Genomic DNA, 22,050 nt, shown 5'->3' with positions numbered 1-22,050 from the left:
TCTTAATTCCCAATTCTAGTGCCTTTTATGACCCACTGGGAAGAAACTCAGTTACTTCTACCACATTCGATTTGTTGAGCCAGTCACAAAGACACCCCCCCCCCCCCCAATTTCAAGGGGAGGCCAAAGAGCCTCCACCTTTTGATGGGAGAAGAAGCAAAGAATTTTTGTGCATATTTTTAAAGGACCACAGGTATGAAAAAGCAGAGAATGGTTAACGCTATGATGGAGGAGGTGCAGAGAATTCTGGAACCTCAGAGGGAGATCTTTCTCTAATCCAAGGAAACATGGGGGTGATCAGGGAAGGCTTCCTGGAGGTGGGGGTAGAACAAAGCTCACAAAGATAGGGAGGCCTGGGGGAGCCCTATGAATTTAGCACAATCCCTACTTACTACAAATACAATATATACCCAGGACCATGCTCCTCCCAAAATAAAAAATTTAAATACCAACAAGCAAAAAGATTTAAATACCTATAATCCTGCCCATCCCACTGGAGACAGTCCCTCCTAACTCCTTGCTAAGAATTTTCCTGATTGGTAGACATGGGAATATAACAAAGAAATAGAACTAAGCCAACCCTTTATCACCATCTTTCCTTATCAAGAAATGCATTGGTTTCTGCAGCCTCACTTTCGATGGCTGTATCATCGTTAATTTAGCCAACGCCCTTTTGTCGGACTCCTTAGGTTGGGTCCCCCTCCTCCCTTGTCTATTTCACATAGCGCAGCGATGGGCATCTGGGTGCAGTGACATATTTGTAAACTGAATTGTGTAATGACTGGGTCACTGGGCGGGCGGTGTTTAATGATTTGCCAAGTTACCTTCCCTAGAATTTTACTACCACCAAGGTTTGAAAAAACCTGTTTCCCCATGGTGGGGTGGGAGTGGGGATGCCTCTTTGTTAAGTAAACAGAGTTGAGTATAGAGACGAGATCATTTGGATGGTGCCAGACTGACTTTGACTCTCAGCTCTGCCATTTGCTCGGTGTGTGATCTTGACCATGTGATGAGGCCTCTCTGAGCCTCAGTTTCCTAGGCTGTAAAACGGGCCTTCCTAGCAATGAACATGGGGTCTTTCTGTAGGAAGGGTGGGCAGATATTGCCACCTGGGGCCAAGCCAACTCACCCTCTAACCCCGGGCAGCAGCAGTGGACTTCTAAGTATGACCCGTGACCCCAACGGTGTTGCAAGCAGGTTCCAGTCCCTGTGCCACCTCCTCCAGTCCTGATTCCAGGAACCGGTCCCCACACTGGAGCTGCCCCAGCCCTCAGGCGCAGCTATTTAAGGGAGCTGGGCCCAGCCCGCACTAGCTACAGCCCTGGCCCATCCACCTGGAACCCAGGATGGGGGCCTGCGCCAGGGCCCTGCCCTCTCTGCTGCTGGCACTGCTGCTCACGTCCCCCCCAGGGGCCCTGGGTGCCAACCCCGGCCTGGTCGTCAGGATCACAGACAAGGGTCTGGAGTATGGTAAGAAGTGTTGGCTGTCGGCTGGACTGGCTGACCCTCTTGGCACCAGGCTGCCCTGGGTACCGGCAGGGCACAGAAAGGGTGCTCTTCCGCAGGCCCAGTCCCGGGTGGCCTTTCTGGTCAGGGGGACCGGCTCAGACTCGGGCCTCATCACCCAACCGCTGGGTCACTCGGGCACGTACTTGCCTTAGCCGGGTTCCCGGCAGCCAACAGAGACAAGGATTTGGGTGCAAGTAGTTGATTTAGGAGATGATTCCAGGACACCACAGGGAGAGGAAACAGGAGATGGGAAAGGGAAGGAGGGCAAGAGGGGGATGCTATTAAACCACTACCACCCAGTGATTGCAACAGTTCCCCTGGGAAAATTCTTGGTGAAGTTTGAAAATATAGGCCTGAAAACTAGAAGTCAGATGGTGGTTACCTCTGGAGGCCGTTGGAGACCCGGGCGGGGCAGAAGGAGCCTGCAGGGTGCTGGGAATGTGGTTACATGTATGTATAAAAACTTTAAAGTTACCTAGCAATCCCTTGAGATTAGTGCCCTTTAGGTACTTTATGTATCTTATATCTCCATTTTAAAGAATGGGCAAAGTAGGAGTATTTTTTAAGCAGTCCAGCCAGCGTGGCTCAGCGGTTGAGCATCAACCTATGAACAGTTCAATTCCTGGTCAGGGCGCATGCCAGGGTTTCTGGCTTGATCCCCAGTTGGGAGCATGCAGGAGGCAGCCGATCAATGACTCTCTCATCATTGATGTTTCTCTCTCTCTCTTCCTCCTTTTCTCTCCCTTCCTCTCTCTGAAATCAATAAAAACATATTTAAAAATAAAATAAAAGATGCTGAAACAATGCCTCAGAATTAATCCATCCATGGGGCAAGAGATCTGGAGTATTTATACACCGCTCCCCACAGTAATTGATCAAGGGAAGCTCCTCATATTCATGGAGCCTCAATTGCTTTATCTATTAAATGGGGTAGTAACATTCCCTCAGGTAGGTTTGTTGGGAGCCCAGAGTGGCTGGGGAGGAAGAGGGGGCAGAGAGAAGGAAATCAGGGAATTCTTCCTGGAGGAGGTGAGGTAGAAAAGATAAGTGGGAGTTAGCCAGAGACAAGGAGGTAGCATTCTGGCACAGACACTGGCACCTGCTTTTGCTAAAGGGAGAAATGCAAGTTGGGAAGAGTTAGACTGTTCATTGGTGTACTCGTGCCCTCCCTGAGGGCAGAATCCTGGCTCCCTCCTATTTCAGAACAAGCAGAAGGTCCTGGTTATACTGAAACCCTAAATCAAGCAAAATTTGCCTTTTGTTCCTTTCCTCATGTGAATGTACCGTGTTTATTTAACTGATCCTCTGGAGTTGGACTTTTTGGTCCTTTCTGTATTTTAAATATGTAAACCCGCCTTGCTTTTCCCGGCATCGCTGAGTGCCTGCTGAGTGCCAGGCACCAAGCCAGGAGTGCTTTTGAGCCTCCCAGCCCCTTTGTGCTCTGCAGTGATTTCCTTTCATCCTCATGCACCCCAGTGAGGAAAGTATTATCATTGCGTTTTGGCAGATGGAGGAAGTGAAGGTTGGGGACTTGTTCAAGGTCACCCAGCTAGAAAGATGCCAAAGCCAGGATTCTATCCCTAAAATCCTTACAGCTTCTTCTCAGGCTAGATGACATGAAGGACAGGAAAGAGAACTTCCCGCACAAGCACACAGCCCTTCTTTCCTCGTGGAGTTGCTGACACAGGCATTCGTTTTCCTCATCCATAAAATGGGCACATGCCACGTGTCATGCCCTGATGCCCTGTGCGTTTCTCAAGCCAGCAGGTATGCAGAAGGGCTCAATAACCCATAACTGTGATTAGTGTCTGAAGTAGTCCTCTCTCCCCAGGTCAGGTGGGAGACACTGAAGGGATTGGAGGAGAGGGTGGCAGGCAGACTAGGCTGACTCCTAGCTTCTTTCTGTCCGCAGTGGCCAAGGAGGGGCTGGTGGCCCTGCAGAGTGAGCTGCACAGAATCTCGCTGCCCGATTTCACAGGGGAGTTCAAGATCAACCATGTTGGACGTGGGAACTATGAGTTCAACAGGTGGGGCTCCCCTCTGCTGGGGCCCTGGCCTGGTTGGGCAGGGGTGGGAGACTGGAGGGGGAGGGAGAGCCCCAGGATTGGGTCAGGGCCCCTCTGGAACAGACAGTGGGATAGTTGCTCAGAGTTCAGAGGGAAGTTCTGGGAGGGAATTGGGCTCCTTTATTCGCGCATGAAACAAATATTAATGAAGACATACCAACTGTGGACCTGAGCCTCAGTTTCCTTATCTGTGAAATGGGAATGACACTGCTAACTCCTTTGGGTAATAGAAATCCAGGCTCCGGTCTGAGCCTTGGATATAGTCTGGAAGGGAAGATAAACCTTAAACTTTAGGTACAGTAGCCCAATTGTTTGAGCTGAAGTTCGTACATCTGGGGAAGTCAAGGAAGGCTTCCCAAAGGAAGCGTCATTTGAGCTGAATCTTCAAAGGATTATTAGATACAAGCAACTGATGCTAAAAAAAAAAAAAAAAAAAAAGGCATGAGACAGTTTTTGAGGGGCGGACAAGGAAGGAGGGCAGCTGAGCCCACAGCTCACCCCTCCTCCCCGCTCATCACCATTGCCGCCTGCCGCCTGCCTTCCTTCTTTTATTCAGTCCATCAGCAAACATTTATTGAGCACCTACTCATTACTAGGCAAATAAAGTGGAACTTGACCATTCTTTTCCCTCTGGCGGCCTACAATAGTGTGTCATCTTGGTTTGCCGCCCGCAGCCCTTTTTGTATCTTTACTCCAGCTGCCCTCGGCCTTCCGTGAATCTGACTCCCCCCCATCTGAATGTGTCAGGGGAGGGGATGGCGGTGGGGGGAGGTGCAAACCCGGGGGGGGGCGGTGTCCATGGGCCATACTCAGATCCCACCCAGGTTTGTTAGATTCATGGGCTCCGGTCCTGAGTGTGTGGCTTTGGCAAATGCACTCCTTCCCTGAGTTTCTATTTCCTCCTCTGTGACAAGGGACAGAACAGTGCTGACCGCCTCTGGGAGGCCTAAGTGACACCATGGACATAAGGTGCTTAGCATGGCTGTGTGGTTGGTGTGGGACATGCAGCAGGCACTTGGTAAATGCGGGTAACCAGGCGCCTGCCTGAAGCAGCCCTGCTGGTCCAGTCCCCCCCACCACCCCCCGGGGGAAAGGTACAGAGGTGGGATCGAGACCCCTGCTGAGGCTGGACCCAAGCCAGGGCTGATGCTCCCTCCACGTCTCTCTCCCCAGCCTGAACATCCGCAGCTGTGAGCTGCTAGGCTCTGCTCTGACACCCCTTCCCGGCCAGGGCCTCAGTCTGTCCATCTCCGACTCCTCCATCCAGGTCGACGGCAAGTGGAAGGTGCGCAAGTCATTCCTGTAAGTTGGCTCAGCTCCCAGGCTCTCAGGCCCTTGGTCCCATTCTTCTTGGTTCAAGGAGCCATGAGCTCATTGTAAAGGTCGCATGGTGGGTGGAGGGAGCCCAAGGCCTCCCCCAGGTTCCAAGTCCTGGCTCTTGGACCACTCTCTTCCCATCTTCTACCTCCCTGATGGGGTTGACCACGAGCTAAATGGGATAATATTGTGTCTTCTTGGTTTGCTTCCCCCAGCAGCAGACCCCAAGGCAAGAGTTCAAGCTGAGTATTTTATCTGGGGAGTGATCTAAGGAAGCGTCCATAGGGGTTTGGGGAAGTGAGGCAGGAAGGGAAGGAAGACAGTCCTAAGAGCCTCCAGAGTGTGGGTGGCGCACCAGGGCAGAGAGGTGACCCCATCTTCCTATTGCCATTGGTCAAGGGCCTCCCCGGGCACTAACTTTCTAGCATTCTGAACCTCCAAGGTCTTTGGATGGGAGCTGGGATTTGTCTGCAGGGCTGTCAAAAATAAATATCCCAGGCTCGTGGTTTAAACAACAGGAATTTTTTTCTCACACTTCTGGAGGCTAGGGGTTCAAGATTAAGGTGTCAGAAGGTCTAATTCCTTCTGAGTCCTCTCTCTTTGGCTTGCAGATGGCCACCTCTCTGTGTCCTCGCATGGTCATCCCTCTGTGTGCGTGCACCCTGGGTGTGTCTGCATGTGTCCTAACCCCTCTTCTCACAAGGACACCAGTTAGTTTGGATTAGGACCCACCCTAGTGGCCTTCTTTTAACTTACTCACCTCTTTAAAGCCTCTGTCTCAAATATAGTCACATTTTGAAGTACTGGGGTTGAGGCTGTCAGCATATGGGCTGGGGGCAGGGCACAATTCAGCCCATGACAAGAGGGCTGCGGGTCTCTTCTGGGTGGCCTGGCTGTGCTTCCACTTTATCCCTTCTCTGTGTCTGCACAGGAGCTTCTGCCACATGCCTCTGCTGAGTACTTGAAAAGCGGCTGGGATCATTGAGATCTCTGTCGTGTGAAACCCCAGATTTGAAGATTTTAGTACCAAAAAGAACACAAGAAATCTCATTAATAATTTTTATATTGATCACATGTTGAAATGATAATTAAAATTAATTACTCTTTTTTAAAAAAATATGTCTTTATTGATTTCAGAGAGAGGAAGGGAGAGGGAGAGAGAAACTTCAGTGATGACAATCGTTGACCGGCTGCCTCCTGCACACCCCCTAGTGGGGATCGAGCCCCCAACCAGGGCCTGTGCTGGTAATCGAACCTCCAGGGTCAACCTCTGAGCCACACCGGCTGGGCTGATTGCTCTTTCTTTTTGCCTTTTTTAACATGGCTACTAGAATATTTTAACGACCAATGTGGCTCACATTATATTTCTATTGGACGACGGTACTTTAGAAAGATGCTCAGTATATATGTCACCTATATATGCACGTTCATTACATTTCCTTGAAAAAAAAATCAGGCCACACTCTTCTGCCCTTGCTTTCTCCACTGAAATAAATTCAAGATCTCTTCATATAAGCATGTGAAGATCTACCTCATTTTTTAAACCCTTTTTCAAAGTAATATTTTTGTTGAGGTGAAATTCACAGAACAGAACATTAAGCATTTTCAAGGATACGAGTCAGTGGCATTTGGTACATTCACAATGCTGTGCAACCACCACCGTATCTAGTTCCAAAACATTTTTGTCACCCCAAGAGATAACCCCGTACGGTTAAGCAGTCACTCCCCACTTCCCCCTCGGCCACCCCCAGGCGACCACCAGCCTGCCTTCTGCCTTCTGTCTACAGACCTGCCTATTCGGGGCATTTCATACACATGGAATCATGCAGTGTGTGCCATTTTGTGTCTGGCTTCTTTCACTTAGCATAATATTTTCAAGATTCATCACATTTTATAGCACGAATCAGGACTCGATTCCTTTTTATGGATGAGTACGATTCCATCATATAGTTAGACCACCTTTGGCCTTATTATTATTTTTTTAAACCCTCACCCAAGGATATGTTCATTGATTTTAGAGGGAGAGGGAGGGAGAGACAGAGACATCACCTGCTCCCTCCCATACGCGCAACCGAGGTATGAGCCCCGACCGGGAATGGGGAATCCAGCGCTCAGCCTTTCCCTTGATGGGGCGATGCTCCAACTGCTGAGCCACACCGGCCGGGCAGGCTTGCTGTTTTTGAAGGCTGTGCCCCATTGGTGCCCACAACTTACTGTCCCTGTTAGTCGACCCGTGTAGGTCGTTTTCTCTCTCTTTGCTGTTATGACATTTCTGCCCCACACGTCCATCTCGGCCAGGAGAGCCCCAGAGCAAAGGCTTACAAGTCAAATTACTGGCCCAAAGGGGTGCGTGTGTCACCAGGAGAGACCCCGAATTCCAGAGATGCCACCCGGCCTCGGCGCCTGGGGCCCCGGCCTGCCTACGCCTCCCCAGCACCAGGGCTCGCGCTTCAAAAGCTTTCTCAGTCTGATGCGTGGACACTGGCATCATTGTGATTTCTATTGTTAATAACTTTTCACATGCTTATTTGCAATCCAACTTCTTGTTCATACCTTTGACCTCTTTATTTTCTTTTTGGTTGTTTTGTCCTTTCCTTATTAATTAATATAAGCTTGTTCTTTGTGTATTAAGGAAATTAGCTCATATGTTAAGGAAATTCGTTCGTATTTTAGCTCACCTATTAAGGAAATTAGCTCTTTGGCTCACTCACAATGCAGTTTTGTGTGTGTATGTGTGTGTGTGTGTGTGTGTGGTTTTTATTTTTACTTTGCTTTTGGCATTCTTTGTTAACTGAGGTTTTAATTTTCTGTGTTGGCAAGTGTATCAACCATTTCCTTTATGGCTTCTAAGAGCTGGATCCTGCCTAGAAGGGCCTTTGCCCATCCCTGACTATAAACAAGCAAAACCAGGCTTTCTTATAGATCTTTTATGGACTTATTTGTAATAAATATTTGCTTTGTAATAAATATTTGTAATACTTTTTTGTAATTAAATTTTTGCTCCAGCTCCACTAATTTTGGGGGTGAGAATTGGGCTTCAGATTTTGTACTTTCCTCCAAATGGTGGCTGACCCTAGCCTAGGAATCCACCATGGCTCCTCTCATCTCCTCCAGGAGGCTCCGGGGCTCCTTTGATGTGCGGGTCAAGGGCATCATTTCCATCAACCTCAATCTGGGCAGCGAGCCTTCTGGGAGGCCCACGGTCACTGCCTCCAGCTGCAGCAGCCACATCCGTGACATGGATGTGGACATATCAAAAAGTTTGAGGTAGGTCACCCCTGGGACAGTGGCCAGCTTGACCCCCTTGTTGTAGCCCAAGGTCCAGCCAGCCTAAGGCCTGGCCTCTGACAAGCATAAAGTTCCAGGCTAATGCACGAGCACCTCATGGGCACTTGGGGAATATTATTTGGGGACCTACTGAGATGAACAGATGCAGATTCAAGCCAGGAGTACTGGTGAGCCATTTCCATCAAAGAACTTCAGGAACTACCATCAGGCAAATGAAATTTGGCTATTGGAGGGACACCAGGGCTTTTGGCCAAAGAAGAGTTTATGAAAAGTATACAAGCCCTTGGGGGAGTCTCTTTGAGTCAAATGTCCTTGATTAGGAAAATGTGGATTTTTGAGCCCCTCCCCACAATCTACTGAATTTGCTTGGGGCCCAGCAGGGGGATGGGATGCCAGATGCCCTGAGTCAGTGAGTGTGCTGGGAGCTGCAACTCTGGGAAACAACAGGGTACCAGGATGGGGTAGGGAGGGCGCCCTCCGGAACTGGCCTGGCGAGAACCCAGAGCCTGGCTTTCCCCGCTGTCCCACTGTCACCGTGTTCAGTGACCCACAGCTGACCATCCACTGTGTTCCCTTCCCCAGGTGGCTACTGGATCTCTTCCACAGGCAGATCGAGTCCAGACTCAAAAAAATATTGGAGAGCAAGGTAAGGCTGTCTGAGCCACGCAAGTCTGGCTTGAGCCCAAGGCCCAGAGAGGACAAATCATCTGCCGAAGGTCACAGAGCTGGTGTGTAAGCTGAGGCCAAACGTCAGTCTCTGGACTCTGAGTCTGTCCTGTAAAGCAGGGAATGGTTAGATGCTTGGCCAAATGTAGAAAGCAGGACCAAGCAGACTCCCACCCCACCCTCTGCCTGATCTGGCTCACTGGCCCCCACTGCCCTGCATTCCACAAAGGCCACAGGGAAGATCAGCACTTAGGTGGCTGCAGAGACCAGGCGGGAAACTCTGAGTGTGTGAGCAGGTGGGAACCCCGGCTCCTACCGGGGCAGCTCGTGAGCACCTGCCTTGGATGGGAAGGCAGCGATAGTGTCAGTTTTTCCCATAAAAGAGAATTATGTGAAATCTCCAAATTTTTGAATCTTTGGCTAAAACAAAGAGGTTTCATGTTCACCTGTTTTCCCAAATACTCGCTTCACTCCAAACTCCCGTGTCAGAGGGAGGCATCATACACCAGGAGCTGTGTCTGTAGCAAGGACTGGGGGGGGGGGTTACACACTGACACCCCTGCACTGTAGTCCGGGGTCTGCCTTGGCTTTCAGTGCCCCTGTCGGCTGAGTTGGAGCAGCAGGCAACCCCACAGGGGGTGTGGCAAGGCGCATTCTGTGCCTTTTCTTATTCTGGGGTCCTGGGGCCGAGGTGAGTTTGGGAAACATGCCAGTCTCCCCCGGCACCCCGCTGCCATGTTGTAATGTGTCAGGGAAAACAGAGAACATTAGTCAATCCAGCCAACCTGTGACGTGATGACGTTTGAGAAGTACCTACATTAAGTATACACTTATTTGGATGGCTATATCTACTTACTATCTGGCTCTGCGATTCCACTCTAAATTCTGGGAGTCCAGGGCCTCTCAAAGGGAAGGTCTTTAATGATGGAGTTTGGGGCAGTGCCTCCAGCCAATGTCCCCTCATCAGGCTGTGTAGGTGACTACCTAACTCAGGTGTCCAGCCCTGGGATGGACTTTGGAAGGTCCAATTGGACCCTATTGGGGTCCATGGGGGACCTAAGTGTTTCTGATTGTTTCTACTTGTTCAGTACCTGGCCCATAATAAGTACTTACACATTCTTGTAGGATCAGTGATCAGTGGGCAAATATGTGAAATAATGTGACTAAAGCAATTAGCACGACGCCACACCAAAGCCAGGGAACTCACTCAGGCTTCCTCTCCCATCATTTTCAGATTTGTGAAGTTGTCCAGGAATCGGTGACCTCTGACCTACAACCTTATCTCCAAACTCTGCCAGGTGGGGTGCCCTCCCCAGGACAGTTTATTTCTATTAATTCTTACAAGAGCATATAAGTATCTTATAAAATCTTAAATGGGACAGAAGTATAGAAAGTAAAAATTGAAAACCCCCTTTCCCCCCCAAATTTCCTTCCAAGAGGTAACCTCTGTGTTGGATATCTCCTCTCAGACATTTTCTTTGCATATACAAATAGACATAGACATGAGCATATGAATATACATTCACATATATTCCTGTCTTCATTAATATGTGTGTATGTGCATAATTATGAATATATATTAATCTATACAGTAAAGACATTGCCCTTTTGTAACTTGTACATGTTGGAGATCTTTCTATATCAGCACATACAAATTGATCTCATTTTTTAAAAACTTTCCTGTGGAAGTTAATACTTAGAGAAAAGTGCTCACATCATACGTGAACAGCTTAAAGAATTTTCACAAACTGAATACATACATACCAGCTCCCCGATCAATATGCAGAATGTGACTGATCTTTCAGGGCCCCCCCACCTCGTGTCTCCTTCTGTCGCTACCCACCGCTCAACTCCTGCCAGCAAAGTTTAGTTTCGCGTTTTGTCCATGAATGGAACCTGGCATTTAAAGTCGTTCATCAAAAGCAAAGGACCTCTTTGTTCAACCTTAAACTGAGTTTGGTCTATATTGTTGCATATAATGGGTTCATTCATTCTCTCGCTGTGTAATATTCCACCGTGTCCACATCCCTCCACTTACTTACCTATTGTACTGTTGAAGGTCATTTGGGTAGTTTCAGTTTTAGGCCTTTATGTGTAGTGCTGCTATGAATATTCGAGTTTATGTGACGCATGTCTTTGGGTTATACCTAGGAGTAAAGTTGCAGGCTCACATGGTATGCATAGCTTCAGCATCATAAGATTCTGCCAAAATCTTTCCGAAGGAGTTGTGACAGACTTCATTTTAGTAGCCCTGCAGTGTTCCCTCCTATGGACGTGTCTTCATTTAATAAGTCCCCAGACTTTGGACATGTAGGCATGTTGCCCTCCTTTGCTAGCGCCAATATGGGAAAGGAGGCACCTCATCCAACCTCTGTGCCTGCACATGTAAGCGCACCCGTAGAACAGTCCTCGAAAGTGGAGACCCTGATCTAGGGTGCACACGTCTCTGACAAATTGTCTGAGGTGTCCTCTGATGGCATGGCCCCCAGGTCCCTACACTCACTTGTTGACATCCCCCTCCAGTGGAGGCCCAGGCAGGCACAGACAGCCCAGTGCGTGAGACACAGATCTCCTGTTCCTCGGGCATTAAGGGGAAGTGTCTGAGCCCCCCGGACATGCCTGACCTTCCTTGTTGTTTGGTTTGTGTTGACAGGAGGCCAGTTTCCCCTAAGACCAAGGCCTCAGCTATAAACTTGGGGAGCAATACCCTTGGTTAGAGAATTCCCCTCATCCATTGTATGGCTTCCTTGGCATGAAGCTCCAGGTGTGAATGGGCTGCCAGACCTGGGCTCCTCCTGCCCTCAGGATGTGTGTGTGTGTGTGTGTGTGTGTGTGTGTGTGTGTGTGTGTGTGTGTGTGTGTGTGTGTATCCCTGGAACCCACTCAAGCCTCAGGCTGAGCATAGCACCCCTCCTCCATGGGTAATCCACAGTGGGACAAGAGAACCCAACTGGTCTCTTCCTTGCAAAGCAGCCCTTTGCCCTAGCGCTGGGCTGGGTGGAGGGTCTTGAGGCAGAGGGGCAAGAGGGCTCTGAAGAAAATCACAAAAGTGTAGGTCAGTCAGAGCCCTCACCCCTTCTCCATGTCTGGCTCCTAACTCTGCCCCTTCCCTGATTCACAGTCACAACAGAGATTGACAGTTTTGCTGGCATTGATTACAGCTTAATGGAGGCCCCTCAGGCAGCAGCCCAAATGCTGGACGTGATGTTGAAGGTGAGGATGCTAGAACAGGGGTTTGGGTGGGTCCTGACTCAGCATGACATTCATCCCTCAGGAGCAGCTCTTTCTTGGAGTCTCCTGTCCCCCTGGTTTCAGATTTGTCCTCATCGTCCCATGGTTCCAGCTGTGTTGAGGGCAGGGCAATATGGAGTGGTGGGGAGTGTTCCCAGAGCCAGGATCCTCTCACAAGTGTCTGAAAACTCTCAGGCCTTATCACTTCCTCTCCCTCTTCTCCCTCTCCTTCACCTTGCCCACCATGCAGATGAGTTCAGTCAGAGGGTCTGGTCTGGCCAGTAGATTTTGTGGGTTAATACACCAAAGCTGGAGAGTTTTTTATTAAGGGATTCTGGATATGCAACACTTTGACCCAAAGGAAAATGTCTTTAACGGTGGAGTTTCAGGCAGTGTCTCTAGCCAGTGCCTCCTCATCAGCCTGTACAGGTGACTACCTAGCTCAGATGTCCAGCTGTGGGATAAACTTCGAAAATTCAAATAAACCTTATTTTCTCTCTCCAGGCTGAATTTTTTAACCGTGATCATCGCTTCCCAGTTGCCTTCCTTGCTCCTGTCATGAGCCTTCCTGAGGAACACAATCGAATGGTCTACTTTGCCATCTCTGATTATGTCTTCAACACAGCCAGCCTAGTATATCATGAGGCAGGGTATCTGAACTTCTCCATCACAGATGATGTGGTGAGGATGGAGACAGAATAATGCTTACAAGTGACAGTGTAACCTGGCTTCCTTTCCTTCTTATCTTTCTACCCCATTTATATCAGTGAAATAATAAGTTATGACTAAGAAAAAAGATAAAGACCAGAAAAAATATGTTAGCACAATTTCCCTTTTCACTTTGGCTGCCAGGAAGCTCAAAATCAAAGTTCTTTCTCTCTTATAACAACTGAAAAGACTTTGTGACTTGCTTGTCTGTGTTTTATTTTCCCCCTAGTCTAAACCCATTATTCGAATTCATTATTTCCTCTCATTCTGATGGTTTTGGAGGTTTGTTTTTTTTAAAAAAAAAAAATTAGAAAATGAAATGTATGAAGTTATATAGAATTGTAAATAAAGACCAAGTTAAAAGTAAAACACAATTATGAAGACAATGGACCCATGAATTGATTTTTTTTATATCACAAATATGTCTGGGAGCTTCCTTGTAGTCAATGTAAAAAGGGTACACAATTTTGTGATTTATGGTAAAAAGGAGAGACAAAGTCTTCCGAGCACTTATCTCTAAAACAACTCTCTCAATTGTAGCTTTGTATAAAGGATACTAAGTTTTATAGTGGATCACATCTTTAATATTTCTCATCTCTTCAATATTTCCGGATTTCAGAAAGTTATTTCTTATAGCTCTTGTAGCCTGTGAACAATGTCAGGATGGTGGGGGAAATATAGGGTGGTCCAATTTGGATGATCCATCTTCCCCCGGTAATAAATCGGGACGACCTGGCAGATGGCTGGAGTGACTTTTTCCCCTTTGAATGATTTCTCACATGTGCACAGGCCTTTCCTTCCATCATCACACCTGGCTCACCCATCCCACCGGTGCTGCATCCTACATGCTAGGCCTTGTGCCAGATGTGTTGTACCCACCATCTCACTGAGCCCTCACAATGACCTGAGAGGTGGGGACTATTATTAACCCATTTTACAGGTGAGGAAGTTGAAATCCAGAGAGGTGAAGGGGGTGGCCTGAGACCACACAGTGACAAAGCTAGGAGCCAAACCTAGGTCTGTGTGACTGCAAATTTCACCTTCATGAACCCTCTGAGTGGGTCCCGAGTATCCCCTATGCCCCAAGGAGAGCAGAGTGCTCATGTACTCATGTATTCCTGTTGAGTTCAGGACAGGCATCTTGTCACTGCCATGGTAGCCCTGGGCATTCGAGAAGTTCCAGTCCTAAACACCGCCCCCTTTCTGTTTAGACCTTCAGCTCTGGAAGGAGCACCCTGAAACTTCCCTGTGTCTCTTTATTGCAGGTTCCACCCACCTCTAACATCCGACTGACCACCAAGTCCTTCCGCGCCTTCGCCCCCCGGGTAAGGCTCCCCTTGGCCCTCGGTGGGCGCAGGCTACCCCTCAAGGGTTTCTCTTTAAAACCTCCATGCTCCTCTCAGCTTGACCAAGTGTCAGAAGACGAGCAACAAGCCCCCCAATAAAGGCCAGAGTGCTGTAGGTCTTGGGACTTCCTTCCCTTCAAAGCCCACAGAGCACAGGCCTGAGCCCCGGGTCTCCTGGGACCGCAGGTTGCCCAGTCTTTCCGTGGTGCTATCTGGGAATCCCACGGAATGCCAACACGTCCCACAACATGTTCCCTAATTGATAACATCAATTATTACTAGGGACCAGACACTGTTCCTGGTGCTTTAAAAAATTATTTTATGACTGCATAATAAATTCTCATAGTTCAACATTCAAATGACATAAAAGGCTATAGAATGGAAAGTCTCGAGTCTGCTCCTGTCCCCTAACCACCCAGGTCCCACCCTGAGCCTACCAACACTATCAGTGTATACCCCCTCCGGGAATGCTCGAGGTATGTATAAACAAATGTGTGTGTCTTCCGCCCATTTTTTTACGCAATTGGGGGCATGTTATACATACCGTTTCGTATGTTGTTCTTTCCCGCTCTGTACCGGGAGATCGTTCCTTACCGGTAGATCCTCACTCTTGCCTGCGTGGGCGCCCGTCTGCCACTGCGCGGGTGGCCTGAGCCTCTTTACCTGTCTCCCACGGAAGGACGTGGAGGTCGCCCCAGCCTTTGGCTCCGTCAGCGTTGCAGTGAATAACCTCGCGGCTCCGTCACTGCTGGGCGAAGCTCTTCATGTGCAGTGTCTTGTTTAATGCCCCAGAAATCCACCTGTTCTGCCCCCTCCTGAGTCCCTGGGCAACAGGTCAGACAGGCTGCAGTGTAACAGGCTTGCAGAGAGCTCGATGGTGCCTGGGGGGATTATAATGGGTGGATGTTTTTTAAACTTCAGGTGCTGCAGTCCTGGGCTATGTCCTTCCACCCGGGGCTGCCTACTGCTCTTGCTCTCCGTAGAGCCCCGTGATGGTCCCACCTGCTGCCACATTGTCCCTGCCTCCTGCCCCATTAGCTTGGGAGAACCCTTGGCCACATCCTGGCTCCAACATCGCTTTTGCTCCAGAGGGAGGAGCCAACTCTCCTCCCCTTTCCTGTTAGCATCATGGTCAGCCTGGCAGAGAGCCACTCGGCCCACCTTCCTAGGCCCACCTTCCTAGCCAACAGGTTTACCTCCTCAACTTCCTAAACATCTCCCTCTTACAACAGAATGTAGGTTCTGTATTTGCACAACTGAGGGCTCCTGGGGCTATTGTTCTCTTACCAACTTCACCCCAAAAAGGACCGGTCCTGCCCCCAATTAAACCCCATACCTACCTCTAGTTAGACAGACGGCTATGAGCACTTCTGGAATGGAGGGTTCTAGTCGTCGTGACCTCTTCCAGGAGCATCAGTGCCCTCTCTCTGTTCAGACAGTCACCGGGCTGCGATGAGGGTGCGCGGAGACAACAGCTCCCACCCAGGCCCGGAGACAGTGGGCAGTGAATGAACGAGCAGCTCCTGTCCCTGCCCTTTGACTCAGTAATTCCACTTCTAGGAACGTTTCCCCCCAAGCAATAGCCCAGGGGACCCAGGGAGTGGCCATTATAATGGCAAAACCTTAGAGACCACTCGGTGCCCAGGAGGGTTAGGCCAATGACAGCGCCCGTGTGCACGCGACACAGCGCAGGCATGAAACGGATGACAGGCCCGCTGCAGGTCTGACATGGAAAGATGCCCCTCTACGCCGCTAAGAGAAAAAGGCACAGGGCGTTTCAAGGAAATAAAATCAACCAAAAAGCAGCCTCAGATTTATCGGACCCTCTCCAGGCTCCCCTGGAAACCTGCATGTTTCCTTCTCTTGACATGGTCTCCTTGCTCTGCCCCCAGTTAGCCAGACGCTACCCCGACGTGAACTTGGAGCTCCAGGGAAGAGTGGTCTCTGCCCCTGCCGTGAGCTTCAGCCCTGGGAACCTGTCCTTGGCGCCCGAGATGGACATCGAGGCCTTCGCGCTCCTGCCTGCCGCGGGCAGGGAGCCTGTGTTCCGGCTTGGCGTGGTGAGGCCCCCTCCGCACCCGCTCTTGCTTCCCCTGGGTGCGCTCCCCCACTCACCGCCTGTCCGGTTCCCTCAGGCCTCCACTTGAGTATCACTTCCTCAAGGAGGCCTTTCTTGATTGCTCTTACCCTAACTTACCTTAGGCCCCTCGTAACACCCCATTATTTTTCTTCATTATATTTATTATATACTTATGGAGATGTTTGCAGGTTTATTTGTTTAATGTATGTATCTCCCACCGACTGAGTCTGGGCTACTGTGGGGAGGAGGGTATAGGGGCCTATCTATATCTGACCCTCAAGTCTACATTTCCCAGGACCCCTTGCACTCTGACATCCAGCTAGGTCAGCCAGTGGAAAGCACTGTTAAAAGAACAGGGGGCAGGAGGAAGGAAGAGGCAGAGTATTTTTATGTCTGTGTTGGACAGAGACTGGGGGAGTGACTCTGTCTCCTCCATGGTGGCTCCTATAACCCCAACTCCCTCTGTTCTTTTGGTCTTGGGGTGGAAACAGCTCCCAGCTTCTGCTAATCTCTGAATTGCCTCTTTGGCTCTTTTTCTGGCTTCTCAGCAATTCCATCACTTGTATAACCAAGTCCCTGTATTACATTCCCTCTGAGTTAAATACTGAGAGAGTCTCTCCTTTCCTAATGGACCCTGTCTTACAGAGAAGAGACTCTGAGCCTTTGGGAGCTCTTGCTTACTGGCTGGAGAATTTTGCTCTCTTATTTTAGGTTTGAAACTCAACAAGACAAATTTCAAGAAGGGTAATTGCACCTAAATGCTATATCTGCAATTTGATATTATTATTGTTATGAAAATTGTTGTTATCAATATATTTTAAATTAAAACATAATCTATTATTATCATCATTATCATTATTATTATTATTATTACTAGGGCTAAATCTTAGCCCTGAGGTAGCTAGAAAAGATCTCTTTCGAGATCTCCAGGGACAAGCACTCTACACTTGCTCTTGGTAGTCTGTTCAAAGTTTAATTGCTACCATAGTCAACAATTTCAAGTAAAAATGTTCAAGTTCAAGTTCAAACATTTATCGAGTACCTACAATGAACCTAATGGGAGTCTATATTCTAGTAGATGGGTTCCTGCTGTAATTCACTGAACTGTTTTTGAAGAAGACAGCTGGTCCTTATAGTTATCCTTCCTGTACATGACAACCTCCCTCATTCAGACCTGTTTCCTTCTACTGGAATTTCCAGACTGCTAATGTATCCGCCACATTGACCTTCAACACCAGCAAGATCACTGGGTTCCTGAAGCCTGAAAAGTAAGTCAGCCTCCCACCCACATGGGGGCACTCACCTGGGCTTGCTCTGTCTGGGACTCTAGCTGATTCTCTGTAGCTGGAGGTAGGGATGTGACCAGATCTTCCTATCAATGTTAGGGGCCCACGATTTGAGAGGAAAACTTAAATTTTACCCCAGTTGGCCAAATTCTTTTGCTCCACTGGCCCTGCTTCCACCAACTTCCTTTCCACCTAACACCCATTACTTTCAAACTTCTACAGAATTTACTAATACTGCTTTTTCTTAATCTATGAATTTTAGACATCAGCTATACTGACTTCCTAAAGTGATAAATAAATATTGAGCTCTTTTACACTACACATCTCCCTTCTTCAAGTCCTCCCAGTCACCCTTTTCACTCCCACCCTCCCCTGCCCTTGGCCCTGTGCCTTCTCAGGCCAGTGTGCCTTCCTTTGTAGGGATCACCACATTGATTAAGTCTCCCATGAGCATAGTACCCACATATCTGAATCATCTCTGATTCATTACAGGATACAAGTGGAACTGAAAGAATCTAAAGTTGGACTATTCAATGTAAGTTATCATTGCTTTTATTTATGAAGTGACTGGGGTATTAATTAACTCAGAGTGTTTACTGAGCAATGCTATGCTGCCTAAGAGTAGAAAATAGGAAAGGAGAAGAGGTCCTCTCTGCCCTAGAAAAGTGTAGAAGCTCTCAAGCACATAAAACATAGGACCAAGCAAAAGTTACATCCCAATATATGCCAATATATGATTAAATCTTCTATTGGACCAAACTCTTTTAACTGCAACAATAGAAAGCCAGCTAAAAATGTCTTAAGCATGCAAGAGGAATGCGCAGAATCATATAATTAAAACAACAAAAGCAATGAAGAAAGGTAAGGCTACAGATTTCAGGCAGAGGTGGATCCAGGTGCTCAAAATAATACATCAAGAATCCCTCTCCATCCTTCTGTCTGCTCTCATCAGTGTTGGCTTTTTTCTCAGGCAGATTATTCCCACTGGTGAAAAAAACCCCAGATGTCCTGTAGTTTCATTTTTTTAAACCTACAAAATTAAATTTTTTTAAATCCTTGTGCTAGCTCTCATTGGATCAGTCTTAGCCATATGCTCATTCGTTAGCCAATCACTGTGACCAGAAAGGCCGGCCAAGAATGGGTTTCCTGGAGCCAGAGTTTACAATTCCCAACAATATGGACTGAAATTGGGAAGGAGGGTTTCCCAGGGGAAAACAGGAACTCTGTTATTAAAACAAGAGAAATTGATGGTTGGGCACACAAAACCAAGAGATGGTTTCCACAAAGCGGAAACAGTGGTGAGATAGATGGCCCCCCGTTAAAGGAGGCAAGAGAATGGGAAGATTGGTGTGGGCCGAAGCAACCACGGGGACATTTCTCAAAAGAGAGGAGGTGGGGTGACAGCAGCCGCTCCTCGCAGGCCAAGGAGGAGACAGGAAGACTTTATTTGTAGTAGCTGTTTCCCTCTTTGTCATCCCAGGGATACTGACCTCCTCTGACCACCCTCACCTTGTTCTCCTCCTCCCAGCCTTTTCCTTAAGTACTTATGAAAAGAAAATAAACACATAATATGTGGGGAAGGACACTGCCTACAGGGATCCCAAAGAATGACTCCTTTCGGAGAAAATGTAACGACTCACTAATATCGTATCTGGGTGTGGCAAGTAAAGCTGTTCTATAGAGTAAAACATAAGCAAAGGCTCACAAAAAGCTATTCATCAAGCTTTTGGAATATGGGATAAAAAAAAAAAAAGCAAGAACTATAGAATCGGATAAATCCAGATTCAAATTCAGACCCTGCTACCCAATTTCTAACAAGCCACTTTCATTCTGTTGGCCTCAGTTTTCTTACCTGTGAAATGGGGACACTGATGTCAACTTAAAGGGGTTATTGTGAAGATTGGAGCAGGTATACATAATGCTCCGAACCTATACCTGGCACACAGTGTTAAAAATTGTTTAATTTTTCTGTATTACACAAGCAATTCAGGAAAACACTCTCACTGTAAATAAATAAATAAATAATAAGTAAATAAGTAAATAAATAAGTAAATACTTGATAAGGCTAAGCTAAACCTTGACGTTTTTCCTAAAGAAAAGATGGTTGGGCGTGTAGCCTTCCACCATTTTTCTCCTTGCACACATGTAAGTGTATGTCTCAATGTGGGTATCTATCTGAAATTTGCTTTTTTCGGGCCTTCTGCCATGTCCGCACGTACAGAACCACCTGCCCTCCAGGGTGGCCGTGTGGTTTATTGGTGGGCAGTGTGGCGCCTGGGGTCACGGTGTTCTCCTCCAGGTGGAGAGCGCGGGGACCCCCAGGTGAGCAGGGCCCCGGATGCCATCCTCCTGTTCCCCCCCAGGTGGAGCTGTTAGAGGCGCTGCTCAACTACTACCTTCTCAACACCCTCTACCCCCAGGTCAATGGTAAGAGTCACGATGGGTTTTTCCAAGTCAAGAGTGGACTTGAGTCCATTGTTCTGTGGGGGGGGGAGCTGACCTTGGGGCTGGGAAACAGGGTACTCCTGCAGGCTATGAGAACTTGGGCATCAGTGGCCTGTCTTTGCAGTGGGAGGGTTGGAGTCAGCCTCATCTCCTCCAGGGCTTCATGAAGGCTGGGGACTGGGGTGGCAGTTTGGGGCACAGGAAGCTCCTTCTAAGAGAAGAGACTCGCAGAACTGACGTGGCAAGTGAGAGGCTAAAGACCAAGTAGTACAGAGAGCACAGGGTGGCCCACTTCTACATTCACGTTTCTGATTCAGTTGCTGACACCCTTTAAAAAATTAAGGATATAGAGGGAAGGTGGGGAGGGGGCAGTGGGCCGGGAGAGATGAATCAAAGAACTTACATGTTTATAGGCATAACCCATGGACACAGACACCGGTGTGGGGCAGGCCTGGGGATGGGGTGGGTGCAGGGTGGATGGGATTGATGGGGATAAAAAGGGGACATCCGTAATATTTTCAACAATAGTCAAATAAACAAAAAACAAAACAAAAAATACAGCTATACATTAATTAATTAATTAAACTAACGGAAAATTAATTAATTAAACTAACGGAAAATTCCAGGGCAGATCACTGTCCCAGTTAACAGCCTTGAAAGGAGAAACAAACTCTATCAACACATAGGAGGCGTCTTTTTTTTAAACTAATGTACTTATGGAGCTAAACAATCAGGGGAGAGTAGGTATGGGAACAAGGGTAAAAAAAAAAATTAAGCATAAAGACCTAACCCTGTTTCATTTGGCTGTAATAGAAAGCAAGATGGGTGTGGAGGGTAGATGCCCACAGCTTCTTATCATGAGTGTATCCTGCCCCAAACCTACCACTCCCACGTAGCCTCATTGCTGCAAGCTCCGGCTCCTGTGGCAGCCTTCCTGGGGTTAAACCCCAGTTCTGCCCCTTTCTAGCTGTGTGACCTAGGATAAGTTACTTGGCCACTCTGTGGCTAAGTTTCCTTATCTGTAAAATGAGAATCATAATCATATCTACCTCGCAGTCTTTGGTGTTAATTAAATGAGAATATACTGTGTATAAAGTTTGCACAGAGGTCTTTTTTTTAAAAAAAAAAAACCTTTGTCTATAATTGTTATTAACATATTTCTATTAACGTTGTGCCTCAACCTCCAGATAAGTTGGCAACAGGCTTCCCTCTTCCTCTGCTAAAACATATTCAGTTCTACGACCCTGTTATCCAGATCCACAAGGTCAGTGGGTTCCGGGGTCTCAGGATTTGGGGAGGGGGATTGTTTAGCTTTCCGGGTTCGGAGGCCAAAGCTCAGTGGGTGAGGGTCCAGCCCAGCCCTGCAGCTGGGAAAGCCTGGGCTGGGGTGGAGTGAGGATGCCAGAGGCCATGGCGCCATCCACCTGTCCTTCAGAAGCAGCGCTTCTACTGGAGCTGGAGGTCGCTGACACGGTCTGCGCTACGCTGCCCTCTACCCCGACACCATGAGTGACCCGGGGGAACCTCAAGACCAGCTCATTTCTAAACACTGCCATCCTAGATATGCCAACAAGCCAAGCTACAAATGGAGGTGCATCTTTTTGGAATAGAGGGTGCTTTTACATCCTGTCCTGTCTTGTCTCTCCTAGGACTTCCTGTTCTTAGGCGCCAACATCCAGTACACGAGAGTCTGAGGGCAAAGAGGAAGGCGGAGGCCACAGCTGGATCAGCGGGCGCATCTCCGGTTTGCAGGATCCTCCCAGATTCTGGGGGGGTGGGGACTCCTCCGCCCTCAGCTCTGGAGGCGAGGTCTGCGCGGCCTCTACCCCCCGCTCCTCCTCTGGAGGTGTCCCCACACCCTCTCCTGCTCTGGACTTTACTTTCTCCGCTGGGGTGGACCATCATCCTCACTGGCCTGTACAGTCTTTAAAGGCAGGCACCGTCTTTTTTATTCACCATCTCATGCCCGTGCACAGTGCTGACACATAGTAGGTCCTCAATAAATATTTATTGTTTGGATCAGTGAAGGAAGCACCTGGTCCTCTAGCTGGAGCCCCCTGCTGCCCACCCTCTTTTGCCCACGGGATCTTTGGACGGTCAGTGCCATC

The 22,050-nt window shown here is 48.4% G+C and overlaps 1 protein-coding gene across 1 annotated transcript; it reads left to right on the top strand.

The window, feature by feature from the left end:
- The first annotated feature begins 1,346 nt into the window (after positions 1 to 1,346).
- LBP (lipopolysaccharide binding protein) lies at positions 1,347 to 21,636 on the top strand. The gene is made up of 15 exons (XM_016219385.2): positions 1,347 to 1,470; positions 3,422 to 3,536; positions 4,749 to 4,877; positions 8,007 to 8,159; positions 8,763 to 8,826; positions 10,081 to 10,144; positions 11,968 to 12,059; positions 12,582 to 12,758; positions 14,051 to 14,110; positions 16,024 to 16,191; positions 17,412 to 17,479; positions 17,990 to 18,032; positions 19,861 to 19,924; positions 21,130 to 21,206; positions 21,592 to 21,636. The coding sequence occupies exons 1-15, from the start codon at positions 1,347 to 1,349 to the stop codon at positions 21,634 to 21,636; spliced, it is 1,443 nt and encodes a 480-aa protein (XP_016074871.2).
- The last annotated feature ends 414 nt before the right edge of the window (positions 21,637 to 22,050 follow it).

This window comes from Miniopterus natalensis, chromosome 7, assembly GCF_054644295.1.
Source record: "Miniopterus natalensis isolate mMinNat1 chromosome 7, mMinNat1.hap1, whole genome shotgun sequence".
NCBI lineage: Eukaryota > Metazoa > Chordata > Mammalia > Chiroptera > Miniopteridae > Miniopterus > Miniopterus natalensis.
Note: the sequence above shows the minus strand (reverse complement) of the source record. Positions and strands in the feature narration are given on the sequence as shown.